We start from the raw sequence: 16,461 nt of genomic DNA on the forward strand, positions 1-16,461 counted from the left end.
TCATTCAACTCAGATTTCAAAAGCTGTCCCCAGTTGGATTTCTGCAGTGGTCAGGGTTTTTAAGCCTCTTCCATGGGATGTCAGTCATCTGTAGTATCACCTGAGATATCTCACTTCAGTCTCTCCTTTTGCTGCTTCTTTAATAGTTTGACATTTTAATGACAGAATCTTTCTCTGTACTTTTAATCCTTCTGAAGTTTGTGTGGCTCCAAAACATGGCCCAAGAGAGGTACAAACCTGTGTGAGAATTTCAGGTCTGCTTTTGCTATTTAGACTTACAGGCTATTTAGTGGCAATTCAGGTACTCCATGGCTTACTTTAACCAGTAAGTCAAAAGTGCCCATGACCATTCCCTGGTACTGGAACCAGAGAGACACAGGACTACCTTAATCCATCCTGCTAAACTCATTTAACCCCCAGAAGAGATAGGTGACATCTTAAGGGTCTGTTTGGCATAGTTCCTGTTCCACACTAATCCCAAATTGTGACTCAAATCTCTTCAAGGCTTTGCAGGTTGGTGACATCAGGCCCCATGATTCATAGATAAAAACACACACAGTGTAGTTCAGGATCTGGGGAAGATTCCTGGGCAGCATTTAATTTAGTGGATCCTATTAAATCCGTGTATCTCCAATTCTCACTTGAAAATCATTGCATTCTTAAACCCAAGTGATTGCATTCAATAAAACATAGCTGGATGATAGATGAGAGATTGGCAGGATAGACTACACCCAATATACCCTTTGGGATCTGAAGTCACATGAGAGGAATAAGCCATATTTAACATCTATGATGGGTCATAAGCAGCTGGAAAACCATCATATTAAGCCCGGAGAAGCTTGGCCTCATAGTCCTTGCAGCAGATGCAGGGTCTGATGAAGAGGTAAGGTGCAGAGCGAACATCTGGTGGATGTCCTCTCTTGGATGTATGACGGCCAGGAAACAAATTACTGCTTATGAGAACAGCTCTCCACTAATTCAGTGTGCAAATACACTGAAATCCATTAGAATTGGGAATCAAAATAGACAGAGGCATGAGGCAAGTGCATCCTGGTGATTAAATAGCATCAAGGAGTGCATTTATACCCAGAGCCTTAATATCAGGAGCTATATTGGGCTGCCCAAGATAGGACCCAGAGCCTTAATATCAGGAGCTATATTGGGCTGCCCAAGATAGGACCTTGAACTTCTGTTATAGCCATTCCTCTGCAATGTATTGATTTGCTGGCTGCTCCTAAAGCTCCTAATCTCCATCTTATAAACTCTGCAGCTCCACTGCAGGCAATGCAGCTGTGATTGCTGAGGATGCTTTAGGAGCAAAAGCAACTTCTTTGACTTCTCCCATTTCTTTGTCCCATTCTGTTGAGTCATCCCCTTGATCTGCTATTCTGACATACCAGCTCCTGTAAAAACAGTGTCTTTATGCCATAACAAGGATTTTCAAGGAGAATCTTTGTTGGGTCTATCTGCAACACACAACCTCTTTAGAAAGGTGGTACTGCTTGTGAGGTCCTTTCTAGTTACACAGGTGGGGTTTGGATCATGTTTTCATCTTTCCGCATCCAGAGATGTACTTCATCAACAGGACATCTTCCCATCTGCCTGCTTCACTCTTGCCATGCATTGGCACTTCTTATCAATAGAAACCCAGGCTGCCACTGCTTCGCCCTCCATCCATCCATCCCATCCACACACTTAGATAAACCTGAGCCATGCACATTTCATTTAAATTTACAACCAGATTTGCCCACATCAGAGCTTTCAGGGGGTTATTCTGCCTCTTCGGTGCTCCCATTAGCTCTGCCTCCTTCAAGGGTTAATGTTCACCTCCCTTTCCATCTAAAGATCAAGTTGTCTATCTCACCCCCACCGTGAGTTTAAGTCAATCGCAGTCACCCTTCATCCTTACCTTGTGAAGCTTTGGCATGCCAAACCAGAAGCAAAGTCGGTGCATCCTGGGTTTCTAAGTGAAATTAGAAGCAAAAAATTGGCTTTCAAAGTGAAATTAAAACCAGAAATTTGAAAAAAAAAAAAAAAATTAAAAAACCAACAACAACAACAAAAAAAACACCAAAACAACCCAACCCAAGACCCAAAATCTCAGTGCCCCAGAAAAGTCTCTTGCAAAGAGGGTTTGTCTGTGGAAGCCAGGAACAAAGTTGTGGGGTGGAGGGGGAGGAGAGCGTGATTGACAGCCCTGAGCTGAGACTCATCCCTTACCTTGGGCCATGCGGTCTGATTGGCTGCCTGCTGACATCCCCAAGCCCTGCACTTTTTAATAGACGCTTTTGGATGATCTACAGGGAAAAGGCTTGGAGAGGTGTGTTTCTGACAAGGCAGAAAGTCACCCGCACTACCAGGGACTTGCTTTAACTCTTGTGTTTTGAATTGATTTCTATTGGGTTTTGTTTTTGGTGTTTTTTTCGCTGGGAGGAGGGGGATTCTTCATTTTCACACTTCATGTTTTTCTGAAAACTTCGCTGAGATTCACCCCTTGCACCAGCCTGGACTGATGGATTACCACCTGCTTGGACTAATTTTGTCTTTTCTCTTCAATGGCACAAAGGTCTTAGCCGGTTACCCAATTTGGTGGTAATTTTTCTTCCTTCCCCCCCCCCCCCCCTTTCCCTTCCCTCTTTGATTAATGAATTAATGAATTATTAGCTATGGGATCTGTGTGGATGCATGTTCCTTCCTTCCCACCCTTTGCCCTGCTGAGCTGGCCACAACTGCGTGTGTGATTCTAAGCATAATTTCTTCCAATTTGGTAAAGAATGAAAAGTTTGGGGGTTATTTCGAAGGGGTTTAGCTTTCCCTTTGCACAAATGGAGCCTTCCCCACCACTCTTTAATTTCTCCATTTTCATCCCTGTAGCAATAGACATTTGTTTCGGATGTAAAAGGATGCGGTTTTATTTTCTCGTGCAATAGGAATTTTGGCTGTCGGATGTCTGCGTAGCAGGGATTTTCTTAATTCCCTTAAATTGCGATCAATCCTTTAAAAAACAACAACCACAACCCATTAATTCTATATTCTTTTTGGCTGCTACAGTTTTTGGACTTCTTTTTCTTCTTTTGTTGTATTCTGTCATGTGAATTTAGTCCGGCAAATAAGCTGAGAACGCAAATGGCACCTGAAGAAAATATTCCTTAGTAAAATTCCTCCAAGATGGATTTTGTTCTTTTGAATGATGGAATTGTCACTTCGCTCCTTGCACCAACAATAAAAATCATCTTTAAAAGAATTGGCTCTATCTTATAATGGGCTTGATACGTAACCTGAGTTAGTTATTTTGCAAATAAAGATAAGACTCGATGCATAAATATATGAACAAAATGTAAATGGAACAAAAAAATCCAGAATCAAATCTTTCAGGTCATTGAAACCCAGCAGACAGCGAGTTGCATAACAGAAGATTTCAGTTAATTTCTCTCTTTCTCATGTAGGATTTCTCATTGGAATATATCTCATTAAGTTTCTGTATGTGCCAGGTAGGGGCTGTAGCCTAATGATCTATTATGGCAAAGAGGGAGATGCTGGAATTTGGGAACCAAGATTCTTGGGCTTTTTTCACCTTTCCAGAAAGGTCTTTTCTATTATCACTGAATTATCACTGAATTAGATCCTTTCAGTGCCAACATGGAGATGGCAAGAAGTAGGTGGGAGTGAACTTGGGAACGGACTGCCATGTCTGGGGATATTTAGCAAGCAAAAGGGAAAAGCTGATTTTTTTCTTAATAATCTACTTATTACTGTGGATTTTGAGAATGAAAATGTGCAGTTCCAGTAGAGAAAGACTGGGAATACAATGAGAAGTCCATGCTGAGGAAGCGTTTAAAAGCTACGCAGGTTCATGAAATGGCTAAATCACAGCAGGTTTTCCTGAAGAATTAAATGATTTCCTCGCCCTGAGTGTGGCTGCCTAACTTCAGGACCTAAGCCTGGGGCAGGGGAGCCTACTGAAACAGAGGCAGCATCACTTTGATTCCTTCCATTCCTTTTCTCCTTCATCTGGGGACCGGCATGGCTGAACGGGGGTGCGCGGTGGGTTGTAGACCAGGTCAAAACTGCATGGCTGGATCTAAAGGCAAGAATCTGCATGGGGCAATGATACCTTGCTGTGACATCAGCTCTCCCAGGGTCTCAGCAGCTCCTGCCCTGCCTCAGGCTTTGATATAAAACAGGATTTAACGCCTGAATCAAGGAGGGGTTTGACTCATAGGGTGAGGAACTGAAATCTTCTTGACGGAAAGATTTGGTTTTCTCCCCATGAAGCAAAAGATCCCCATGAACAAAATGTCCCTCCCTGTTTGCAGGAGAAGATGCTGCAGGCAGGTGGCTGCCCCATGTCCTGGCCTTCTCCAAAACCCCTCCAAGTTCAGCCCAAAGGAACAATACGGAGGACATGTAAGACAGAAACACCGGGGGCATGGCAAGCAGTATCCATGGGAAAGGAGGGAGTCGAACAAGCTGTCTGCAGAATTCCATTCAATAGATCTGAATCATGCATGTGTTTTGGAGATGCTGGCAATATCGAAGTGCCAGAGAGTCTCTGCAGCACTGAAAAGATGTGATGAGATGCCCCATATAGGGTTGAGGGTCTTTCATAAGGTTTTAGAGGGGTTTTGAAGGCTGAGGGAGCTGAAGAGCAGAAATATCTGGGCCAGGGCTCCCCGACAGCTCAGGCAGAGACAATGCTTCCCATAGCACACAGAATTAAATATCTCCTTCAGTCCTGCTGTAAGCTTTGAATCACAGCTCTGTGGGTCCAGGCTCTTATGTGCACTGTGCTCTAGCATGATACTCTTTCTGAAAGCATCCTTTTCCAGTTGTCTTGCTGATCCTCTGATCTACAGGCAGGCACAGAGCCAACTTTGGGGGATCAATCCAATTTGCAGGGTTCAATATGCCCCAAAACAGGAGGAGGGAAGCAAGGACAAGGTAGAGCATCAGCCCAGTCCCCTGTGCTGGGCTCCTGCATCCCTTCCAGCCAGACTGGACTAGAAATCATCAGTGCTTCCTTATCCTCAGCTAAACCCATCCCTGCTGAATACAGGACCTTCAGGAGGACTGCTCATCTTGCAGGACCCAGGGCTGCTGACAGATAGCGCTTGGTCCTGCTGGTGCAACCTTCCTGGGTATTTTTCTACTCTATAGGAAATATTTTGGCAGCAAAATCAAACCAGCTCATTCCTGCTCTGGGACAACTGGGAAAAAACCTGTAGAGATGAGGAAGCATCTGGGTGTGCACAGGGAAAAGAGAATGAAGTGAGAACGAAGCCTCAGCACCTTGTAAATGGGTTTAGGGGTGGCTGAACTGATCCAGCTGCTCCACAGTGCAGCCAGACAATGCCAGGAAGCACGACATCAGTGACAGTATGGTGGAAGGGATGAAAGCACAAAGATGGTGCTGCTGGGGTTTGCTCTGAGTTGTGCTTTTATTGAGGAGCCATGGAAGGATGTTGGCCATCTGGTTGCATTACCTACAGCGAGCACAACCCAACAGCAGCCCTCCAGCTTGACACTGTCATGAGGCCATTGGCCTCAGTGGTGAAATGTGCAAGGCAGTGATGCTTTTGGCACAGGGAGGAGGCAGGATGGATGGCATGAAAAGGGAAGAACTTTGTGGTGTGAATACAGATCTGCAGTGTCCAGGCTGGAGACAGCAGGAAGGTGGAGCCACTGGGCTGCAAAGCCCATCAGTCCAGCCTGATGGATTGCTAACAACTCCCTGCCATCCTGTCCCCAACCAACTGGCATCTCCTCATTCAACACCTGAGCAAGGTCCAGGGGTATCACGGAGTGTAGATGTAACCTTCAGTGAGCAGCAGTGGTATTTTGCCATAGGTCCAACCCTTTCTCATGTGCTTTCATCCTATTATAGCAGTGAAAAGGAACAAATGGGGCACAGATGGGAAAAGGTCACCTAAATGCTGCCTGTGAGAGTGCTGACAAGAGGGGCTGAAGTCAACAAAAGCTTTCTCTGATATGTGTCCAACACCTGTGGTCTGGGTTGCTCCTGCTAAAAGAGAGGCAAGGAAGGAAGAGATGGAGAGAGGTAGTGAGGCTGTGGAGATGGGAATTGCTGCTCTTCCTGATCCTTCAGGAATGGCATGGATGGAACCAAAGCGGATAGCGGGGCCATGGTTGGTATCACAACCATGGGTCACATCAGCAGGGTTGCTAGATGCCAGCAGAAGGGATGGTAGTGACACTTATCACACTCGCAGTCATGTTTTTAATCCCAAGTACTCTAACAGCAGCATGGACAATAGAACATGTCTGAGCCATTGGGGGTCCAGCGTTTAGATGGACTGATGGATGGACCCAGAGCTTTCTGGTAATGCCCTGAGAGAATTCAGATGACAATACAGCCCATGGCCAGACCTGTGTCAGTGCAGGCTAACAGAGATCCTATGGCCCAAGAAACAATGAGAAACCACTCCCAGGAGGCCAACACACAGGCAGTGGCTGAAAGAGACGAGGGAGAAAACTCCACCAATGGACTGAGCAGAAACACCAAATGCTTCCCTCTTCCATGAGCATCAGTCCCCAAGAAGCCTTGAAAGCCTCCAGTGTGTCCCTCACCTGGAGAAAGGAGCCAGATTTGGAGTCATTGGTATAAACAGGGAGTAAAACGATCAGCCCTGCTCCTCCCCTGGTTCCTTAGGACAGAGCAGTAGCAGCTCACTGCCTGGAACTGCGACTCTCATCAAGTGCATCTTCCCATCCAGCATTCGGTAGCCTCTAAGCAGATGACTTGAACGAATGGATGGCTTTGGCTGTCATGTTATTAAATCTTATTTCTATCCCTCAGACATCCTTTGAGGGGAAGCTGAAGGCTTTGGCAGCTGGATGAGGATCCCAGTGGCCTTGGGCCCCTAGGAAGAGGCAGGTAGAAACTCAAAAACATGTTCTCACTGGCCCCAGAGTTGCTTCCTCATTAAGAAAACCCTGTAAGTGAAAACCATTTGCATGTAGATGTAGTCTGAGGTGACATGTAACCTGTCTGCTTTAGCTTTCAGCGTCTCACCTTGCTGGGATGAATGGGAGCCTTCATCCTCTTGGCAGTCTTGGGGTCTTTTCATTCTCTGAAGGTTCAAAACAGATACATCCTTTAGCCTGTGTTTTGCTATAGGCATGTGGCCCTTAAAGCTTTATTCAAAAGGAACACAGTTGCATCTGAATATGAGAGTGGATTTCCTGATGCAAATCCAGCTGCTGTAGCACCACAAAGGAAGAAAAAGAGCCCTTGGATAAACTTCCTACAGCTTAAAATGCAGCCAGTTCCAGGGAAAAGTGACTAAGACAGTGGTGGGGTTTGTCAGGGATAGAGATGACAGCGTTTGCCAAGCAAGCCCAGAGGTGCTGCTCTGGCTCCCGGTCTGGCAAATGGAGCCAAAGCACCTCTACCAGCAGCCTGTCCTGGCATAGGAACCTCTGAACTGGAAAGGGTGACACACAACCCACCCGTCCGCTCCCGCTGACGCTGCTGAGGGGTGTTCACACCTGCCGGTGGCTGTAGTCTGCTGTCCCTGCATGTGCCAAAGCTTGTCTGAAGCTACATGGGAAGTGTGGTGAGGCCAGTGGCAATGAGGATTGATGCTGGGGTGATGTGAGGCTCCCAAACAGAGCTGTCCATAAATAACAGCCACCAGCATCCTTGTGGGTTTAAGGGTTCAGGTTGGAGCTAAGGCAGAAGCTGTTCCCTGTGAGGGTGCTGAGGCGCTGGCACAGGGTGCCCAGAGAAGCTGTGGCTGCCCCATCCCTGGCAGTGCTCAAGGCCAGGTTGGACACAGGGGCTTGGAGCAGCTGCTCCAGTGGAAGGGGTCCCTGCCCATGGCAGGGGTTGGGGCTGGAGGAGCTTTAAGGTCCCTTCCAACCCAAACCAGGCTGGGGTTCTGTGATTTTTCCATAGCTAGGCATGGCCGGTGGGAATCCATGGTTAGTCCATGCCATTAAAGAAAGAACATTACAAGCTGGAATTCAGATTAATGCCGCATGTACTGCACAGCAGACACATGTGGGCATCCCCAGTCACTGCCAGAGGGGAGCTTTTGAAGCCATACAGCCTTGTGAACCTCAGCACTGTGAGCCCTCACCTGTCCTTGTGAACCCAGGTCTCGACACAGTGTTAGCATGGCCACAGAGCATCTCTTGCTTTTCCCTCTCCCCTACCTGGCAGAGTGCAGCATGGTGGAGTCCTGAGCTCAGTAATAGCTTCAGAATGATCCTAGAAAACAGCAGCACAGAACAATGAGGAATGTGTGAGTTCCCCTAAGTATCAGGAAGTCTCATTCCCTAAAAACCTAACCCAGGAGTGCCCCAGCCCCAGGGATCCCCTCTGTCCTGCGGTGCCAACACCAGCCTGGAGGCAGATGAACACAGGGAGAAGGGCTCTGGCTCACAGAAAGACTTAAAAGGGTTTCTGCCCTTAAGCCAGAAATCACAGAATCCAGCCTGGTTTGGGCTGGAAGGGACCTTAAAGCTCCTCCAGCCCCACAGGCAGGGACACCTTCCACTGGAGCAGTTACCATTCTTGTAACTAAACTCAGAAGTAAATGCAAATGGTCCTAAAGAGCTTTTAAGGGACAGTTTAATTGTGAACTGGTTGCTTTTCATTTGAATCTTTCATTAAAAGCACCACTTGACAAAGTGAAGCACGGGCCTAAGGCACCCCACATAAGAGCATTGGGAATTCAGGGGGCACCCCTTACTCTTGGCTGTGGGGTGCTGGGGGTGCTGGAGGCTGACAGCCATGGGATTCACCTGACTTGTTTCCCAGCTATACAGCAACACTCACCCTGGTGTGGTCAGGTAGAAACTTCACACCCCACTGATACAGGCAGAGACCTGGTGATGGTGGTTACCCACAGGAACATGAACTCAGACACATTGAGCTGTGTGCTGGGCTGCACTGGGAGGAGGAGTGTGGGCAGCAGATTGAGGGCAGCTGGCACTGCCTGCTTGGCATTTGGGGCACCTGTGATGCTGCATTGAGAAGTGGCCTACATTAGCTGAAGAGGGATGTAGAGAAACTGGGGAGAGGCCAATGGGTGCTTCCAAGATGGTAAAGGATTTGGGGTACTTGGCTCATCAGGAAAGGTGGTGGGACCTGGGCTTATTTAAACTGGCCAAGAGGATGCTGAGTTCAACAGCAGCCTATGGCTTCTTGAAAGGCTCTTACAAATAGGATAGAGCCGATCTCTGTTCTGTAGTGCCAAACAGTATAAAAAGGGACAATTGCCACAAGCTGGGACTTCATTATTGCAGGATTGCTCCCTCCTTGCTCAGGGTGCTGTGCCCTAAGCCGGGTCCTCATGGAGGTGAGGAGCTTGGACCTTTGCAGACCTCCACTGCACAAAGACCTAGCAATCAAGCAGCTTTCATCCATGTGACAGCCCAAGGCTTACAATGGCAACATACAGCCCAACACACAGGCCAAGGAGAAACCTGATGGTCACCCGTCACCCCTGCTATGTCTGCATGTCTTCTGTGCCCAGAAATGAGCCATTGCCACTCCAACTAGGTCATGACAGATCTAACTATGGTTAATGCTTTCTTGCTGCTTCTATCTTGGCTCTGTTGATCTCCAGGTCCTGTAGTACAGTCACTGCTCTACTGGGTGTGTGAGCCAAGGAGAGGTGTAAGAATGCATGCAGCCCTTCCTCCATCCCTGCAGGCACAGCACAGACCTGGGCAGTCTGAGCCCTCAGGGGCTCTAAGATCCCTAAATCACTTCTCACTCTTAAATTACACTTTCACCATGTAGCTGACACATGTAGGGACATAAACCCCCATGTGAGCAAGAGTGCAGTACCCTCCTGCAGTGTGAGAACCAAGCTGCTTCAGTCAGTGTATGTGTAACATAGAGATATCATGGTTGGGTTAGCAATGGTGCTTGTTTAGGTCAGTCTCACTGTTAACACTTTCAGCATTGTAGAACTGAGCTGCATGACTTGGGTTGAGCCAAGCTGGTATCTATGGTAATTTGGCTCAACTGGAACCTGTTTTGGAACATCCATGGCAGGTCTAGCAGAAGCCTTAGCAGCTGTCTGACCCATGTTTAGGGTTTAATACGTGACAGTGTATCCAATATAGAGCATTCCTGAGCATTGACATAGAAGGAATTCTGGATTCAGACTCCAGCCATGTGGACATATCCAGAGTCCTTGGTGAAAGTCAAGGCCTTTGTCCATTCAAGGAGTAGTTATTACCATTTTTTCAACATTATAAAGCTCACACCAAAGGCTTTTTTGAAGGTGGATTTGTGGCTATTATTTGTGTTCAAATGGGTATGACATCTGGTGGACATCATGTCTTGGGAGATACAGTCACAGAGCTGGAAATGAAACCCCAGGAGGCTGGCATTCTTTCTCTATTTGAGCACACTCGTACTCTCAGTTTCCTAAAGGCAATGACTCTGTATGAGGCTTGTAAGGGAAACTGTGCTCAGCCTAAAACATAGCTCTGAAATGTTGTTAAACGACTTCTAAAAACCCTAATTTATAGCAAGAGAATTGCAATGGGAATTCTATCCCAGAAAGGCAGCATCCTACTGTATTCAAATCACCAAAGCATGGTCTGCTGCTACCTGTCTATAAGGTAGACCTCCAAAAAGTCTATCATAACTCTGACGACTCATTTTCTTCCCTCTGTTGGTAGCCAGAGCCACTATGTTCCTGCAGACACCTGTTTTCCCCTGGCTGTTTCTGGAATGAGACTAATGTGATGTTCACCAGCTCATGTTTATATCCATAACCTCACTCTTCTGTTCCCAATACCTCTCAGTGCATCAATGATTTTCCTAAAGGCTCTGCAATGGGAAGGAGTCATCAGGGACTTGGCTCTATGATTTACCTATGCCATGCATGAACAGTTATAGCTCATGCTCCTTAAATTACTCCAGGTTTCATTTTAATTCTGGTGGTAGATGCAATCTTCCTTTTGCTGACTTGAAGTTCATTTTGTCTCTACAAACTGAAGTGATTTAATTCCAGCTCCAGTTTGCAGGTAATATTACAGCAATACTGGATGCAATGGAAAGCTTCTGATATCAGGCTGTATTACTTAAGGTTGTTCAGTTGAAGTTTTCAGGGTAAAGGCCATATCTGATGGGGCATAGGCTGAGAAACACTGTGTTGGGATTAACACTTAGAGCTTTTTTCCCCACTATCTGTGCATCGACTGCATATGATTTAAAGTTTCTCCTACGATAATACCTATGAAAAGGTTTAGGACTAGGAATACCTTGAGAGTCCCCACCTCTTCCAGCCCAGAAACCCTCAGTTTATCATTTACTCTGGCTAGGATTATAGCCAGGACTCCTTAAAAACACCAAACAAACCCCAAACCAGAAGGTATTTGCAAACCACTGGGTCAGGCAATGATCCTTTACACGTGTATCTCATCTCCCTTGTCTAACGCATCACCCTGCCTGTTTCCAGATCATACATCCAGCACATGAAGTAGAGAGGCAGGCTAGTGCAGCTGCAGGTTAGCAAAGAAAACCTCCACTGGCACCTAAGAAACTGTGAGAGCCCCTTGGCTGAAAGGGCTTCTATTGCTTGAGAAGTGGAACACCAAACATGTGAGCACCATGAGTGTCAGTGTAGCTGCTTTCCCATCTCAGAGCATGAGAGAAGCACGTTTCGATAGGCAAACCTGCTCTGATAAAAGAGCTTTTGAACTCCTTTGCTAAAGATGAGTTTCCTGATCTGCTTATTCGTCTTTTTCACCATTCTCTGAACCCGTGGGGTTTTAATTAACCTGACAAACCTAATCAGGTTTAACTGGCACCTTTCCCAGTACTTGCATCTTGCACTTCTGAATGAGAAACACTTTCCCTGAGCCCTTCTAGTGCTGCAGAGAACACCAGAGCTCTTCCTCCACCTTTACAACAAATTGACCCTCCAAGTTTGCAGTGGAAGGGTTAGAGTTAGGTGATAAAAATCTCAGTTTGCTTCTTTATTCTAAGCCCGCTTCTATGTCTCACACTCATCCGGTTTTCCTGCAGTGATTTGCTAGAAATAGTGAAGAATTGTAAGTAAGATCCTTGACAAATGTCACCAGGGCTTTTCACAGCTCCAGAGGAGTCCTAACAAGTGCTACTCAAACCCCTACTCCTTGCTCCTCTCCACCCACTGGTAGATGCAGTGCAAGTAGCTTCATCTTAGCTAGTGCCTTACATGAGCGGATTGGGGTTTACATGCCCTATGTGGCAGAGCAGCACAATGGTCTCAACTGAAACGTCTGCAGTCCATCCGATGACTCCCATCAGCTGCATGTACAGCACAGACAGGTCCAGGCTTATCTGCAAGCCTCACAAAGTGATTTCTTGTCTTGTAGGACTTACACTTCAGCCTCCAGCCCAGACCCCAGCCTGGGAATAGCACAGCCATCCCATGCCTCAGCTGTGCGATTCCCTCCTCACTGATTCGCTTTTCACCTGATTTCCTAATACTGCTGATGCTCTCAAAACAGGGCTCGGTTTGGGTTTCTTCCTTGGTGCAAAACACTTTCAATTGCCTTTTAGAATTAACTATTGCATTGTATGTGCTCTGGCCTCATTATCTTAAACTCACCTTTAATGAGGTTTTGATGAAATCCATCCGGTTTCTGGTGCACGTAGTTACACCAAGTTGTGGTTACCTGTGCATTTTCACCATTCTTTTCAGCTTGCTCATTTTTTTCCCTGTAAATCTCCTCAAAATAAGACCTCAACAAATGGAAATCTCCTTTGTGTCTTCTGTGGGGCATGGCCTGTTGCTTCTGTTTGGTTGAGAAAGCTGAAAGAGCCTGGAGCTGACATAAGACCTTACAAAAAGGGAGCCTTTGCCTCTAACTAAGGCAATAGTGGTACAATGGTCAGGATCATCGTTTTAGGGAATTAAGCTCTACCAAACTCCCTGAAGGAGTCTTAACCCATGTCTGTTGGGGCCTTGTCTGCACTCTTCACAGCCTTGTTATGAATAGTGTTCTTGTACCTTGGGGGCAACCTTTACTCAACCTTTGATCAGATAAATGAGCTTGCACAAAGGCACTACAAGGAGAATTAGGAACAGGCAGACAATAGGGAGACACTGGTGATAGTGCTGTCATCTACACAGTCTAGTCCTTGAAAACCAGCTTTTTATCCCCAGAGGTCACAGATGAGGCTTCCCAGATGGTCAGGAATGATGGCATTCCATTCAGCACAGCTGTTTCCAGAGCTGAGGCAGACATGCACTGCCATGGTGGCATCACCACACCACTAGTACCAATGCTACTCCACCTACCCACACTGCAATAACTACCTTACTTAGCCCAGTCCAGCAGGCCTGGCTTACTGCTGGAACCTGCATATACTGGGCAAAGCCACCTTCTATCCTTGCCTTTTTTCGCATGGTGTTTCCCTTGGTATTTAGTTGCTGGCTGGGTTTCAACCATGACACCTACATAACAGAGATTACTTGTGAAGGAGCTAGAACAGCAGCCACATTGACCTTTGGAGCAGACCCAGTGCATCAGCCTGTTCAACGTTATCTGCAGTGTTCATGGCAGTTTGTCCCCCACATCTCTGTAGACCCCACCACTCTGAATGCTGCTCCATGGAAAAGGGATTGCAGAGGTGCAATTCTTCGCCACCATAAATCATCCGAAGTAATTCTGGATCTGGTTTACAGAAGATTCAACTGAGCTTTTCCATGTTGTATCTGACAGAAAGCACTTTAAGATCCAGTTCATTCAGCTGCAGCAGAACCAGGTGCCTCAGTCTCAGTTACACTGCCCAGAGTGGCCAGAGCCATGCTCTGTACAAGACCATGGCATCCACTGTCTCCTCCTGGGCAAAACACATCCTTTTGGGGTACCCTCAGGCTGTTCATAGGAGCAGAATCACCCCTGGTATCTTCAATCCTGATCTCAGGGCACAATGAAGGGCTCTCCAAAGACAGACATCATAGATCACACCCCAGACGAAGGGGTAGTGGGGTGGATGTAGCAATTCTCATCCCAGGTGCTCAAACGGATGTTCCCATAGGATCTGAGAACTGAACAGATGCCTTTCAATGCCAAAGCTGGTGGCTCACAGTGGGTGATTTCCAGACAGCTGACACTGACCACAACTGAGGTCAGCTACCACCAAAGCCTCCCAAGGCAACACCCCAAACTGGAGGCCCATGGACTGATGAACAGGGCATGACCAGTATCTCCACTGGTCTGAGTGGAAAGGTGCCTTTTCCTTCCCTTGATGTCTGATGGAGTGTCCCATCACTCCCACTCCCTCCCTAGGAAGAAAAGCCCCTCCATCAGTGGGGAAGGAGGCAGGAAAGGAAGGTGAATCCAAGTGGTGGGTTATTGCTTTGCTGGGAACACCTCGCAGGCAGGACTGGCAGTGGGATGGGGCAGCAGCACCAAGAGATGTGGAGGCCGTGGTCACACACTGGGCACATGAGGACCCACAGCCCTGCCAGGATGAGCTGATTTGGAGGGCGCAGGTCTCCAAGTGAATTTCAGTGGCTCTCTTTGGAGGCAAGGGCTTGCGGTGCTGAAAATCTTGTGTTTATTGCAGCCACAGCCTGGAATCCTTCATTTGCATATGCAAATCATATGCATTTATGTAAATTCAGAGGAGAATATTATCGCAGTCCCTGCAGAATAGATTTTCTCCCATGGCAAATCACTTGATTGTGTTTTCTAAACTGAGAGTGACATTGCTTTGACCAGGCATTACTGAACATAACATTTATATCTGATGCACAAGACAATAAAGGAGCCCAGTTCCTGGACACAAACCCTTGTCACCAACTTTATTCAGGCTGCATTCATCAGGAAGAGAAGCAGATTCCAGCTCCCAAGCCCTGCCCACCCCCATTCCCATCCTTCCAGCATTTGTTGTCAAATAAGTCAGAGCCAAACCGTGTGAGATGCCAAGACAAAGGGGTGGAAGCAGATGCCAAATCACTTTCAGGCCCATGACAGAGCCCTGAGTCACCCAAACTGGAGCAGCTCTCCCAGAATGGGCTCATCTCACAAAAGTGCTGTTGCTGCAGCAACACTAATCCACACGCCAGTGGGCAGAGGGATAATGGAAGGGATGCAACAGCAGATTCGTTTGCTCCTGCTCAGACAAGGGGAAACTGGAGTAACCTGGAGGGATCTGCTTGCTCTGGTACGAAGCCCTTTGTTGTTGTGAGGACTCCTCAGGAAAAGGGCCTCTGACACTGGAGGGAACTGGTCCCAGTGCAGGTGAATGGCTCAGGTCTAACCCTGTTCTCAATCCCACAAATGGAGCAAGAGGGACCTGACCAAGCTCCCTTCACTGGCTAGGCTAGGAGAGGGACAAGGCTGGACTGTGCACCACACCACATCTGATCGGAGGAGCATCCAGGTCCTGGACCCCTCCATAGCCATCACTTGTGTCACCAGCAGGTTCAACCCTGAAGATGTCATAGGGACTGCAAAGAGAGTGGATACTGGCAAAGGACATGGGGCCAGGCTGTGGGCAGGATATCTGTGGATGAAGCACATCAAATAACTCAGGAGAGAAAACTGGGCCCAAGTTGGGAACAAGAGGCTGTGTGTCCATGGGGCTGCCTGTCCTAGGGAGCCCAGAGCATAATCTTACCTTAATCCTTTCTCAGCCATGATGCCTGGTGCTCTCCATCCTCTGTGAGAAAGGAACGTCTGCTTCTCTGACAGGAGATCCAAAAATAGCACAGCTCTTCCTCACATCGCCACCAACATCAGTGATGGGCTCTTGTTCCAACACATACAGATGCCTGGACTGCTCATACAAGAGCCAAGGCAGCTCATAGCCATGCACTTCTTCCATGCTCCACCATGGTCCATGTGAGCCAAGAGGAGGCAGCCCAAGTCCTGACCTAAAAGACATCAATCTCCAACACAAAGAGCTTTTGCTGTTCAGATCAGGTGTGCAGGGCAGGATCCATGCTGGTAGCAAATATACAGTTTTGGGAATAACTGGCAAGGATGCTGTCTCCAGGGTATATTATCTCTGGTAAGGATGGGGAATGGAGAGAAGCAAAGGGGATGCAGGAAGCCTATGATAGGTCATTAAACTGGTCCAGATGTGGTCCAGGGACTACACTTGGTGCTGCTGAAGGAGCTACTGGCCCAGCCTGATGCTCAGGACTGCACTGGGTAGCAGAATTTGTGTCTGCTCTTGAGCCATAAGGACTCAAAACCCAGCTGAGGCTATGAAAGAGGTGCTCAGAAGGCAGACACTGCAGGGCATGGGGGGGAACTCACCGGTTGCTTGGGGTGGTGGGAGCTGTTTAAAGCTGATCTCTTCACAAAGCCTGTTTGGGTCACAAAGGAACAGAGCAGATCCAGACCCAGAAATGACCTGCAGGGGACAGAGAAGCTTTCCTCAGTGCTCTTTGAGTTCAAGGGCACTATTTCAGCATCACATGCACTGGGAGGATGTCCAGCACAGCCATATGGGGAACCCAGAATCCT

The 16,461-nt window shown here is 47.4% G+C and overlaps 1 protein-coding gene across 1 annotated transcript in view; it reads left to right on the forward strand.

Annotated features, from left to right (window-relative positions):
• The first annotated feature begins 2,511 nt into the window (after positions 1 to 2,511).
• The window catches only part of WNT3 (Wnt family member 3), a 29,097-nt gene continuing 15,147 nt past the window's right edge, over positions 2,512 to 16,461 (forward strand). Inside the window, exon 1 of the mRNA XM_034070177.1 lies at positions 2,512 to 2,592. Within this exon, the coding sequence (XP_033926068.1) occupies positions 2,513 to 2,592 (80 nt within the window). The 5' untranslated portion in view covers position 2,512. The remainder of the gene's footprint in view (positions 2,593 to 16,461) is intronic.

The sequence above is a fragment of the Melopsittacus undulatus genome, chromosome 17 (genome assembly GCF_012275295.1).
Source record: "Melopsittacus undulatus isolate bMelUnd1 chromosome 17, bMelUnd1.mat.Z, whole genome shotgun sequence".
NCBI lineage: Eukaryota > Metazoa > Chordata > Aves > Psittaciformes > Psittaculidae > Melopsittacus > Melopsittacus undulatus.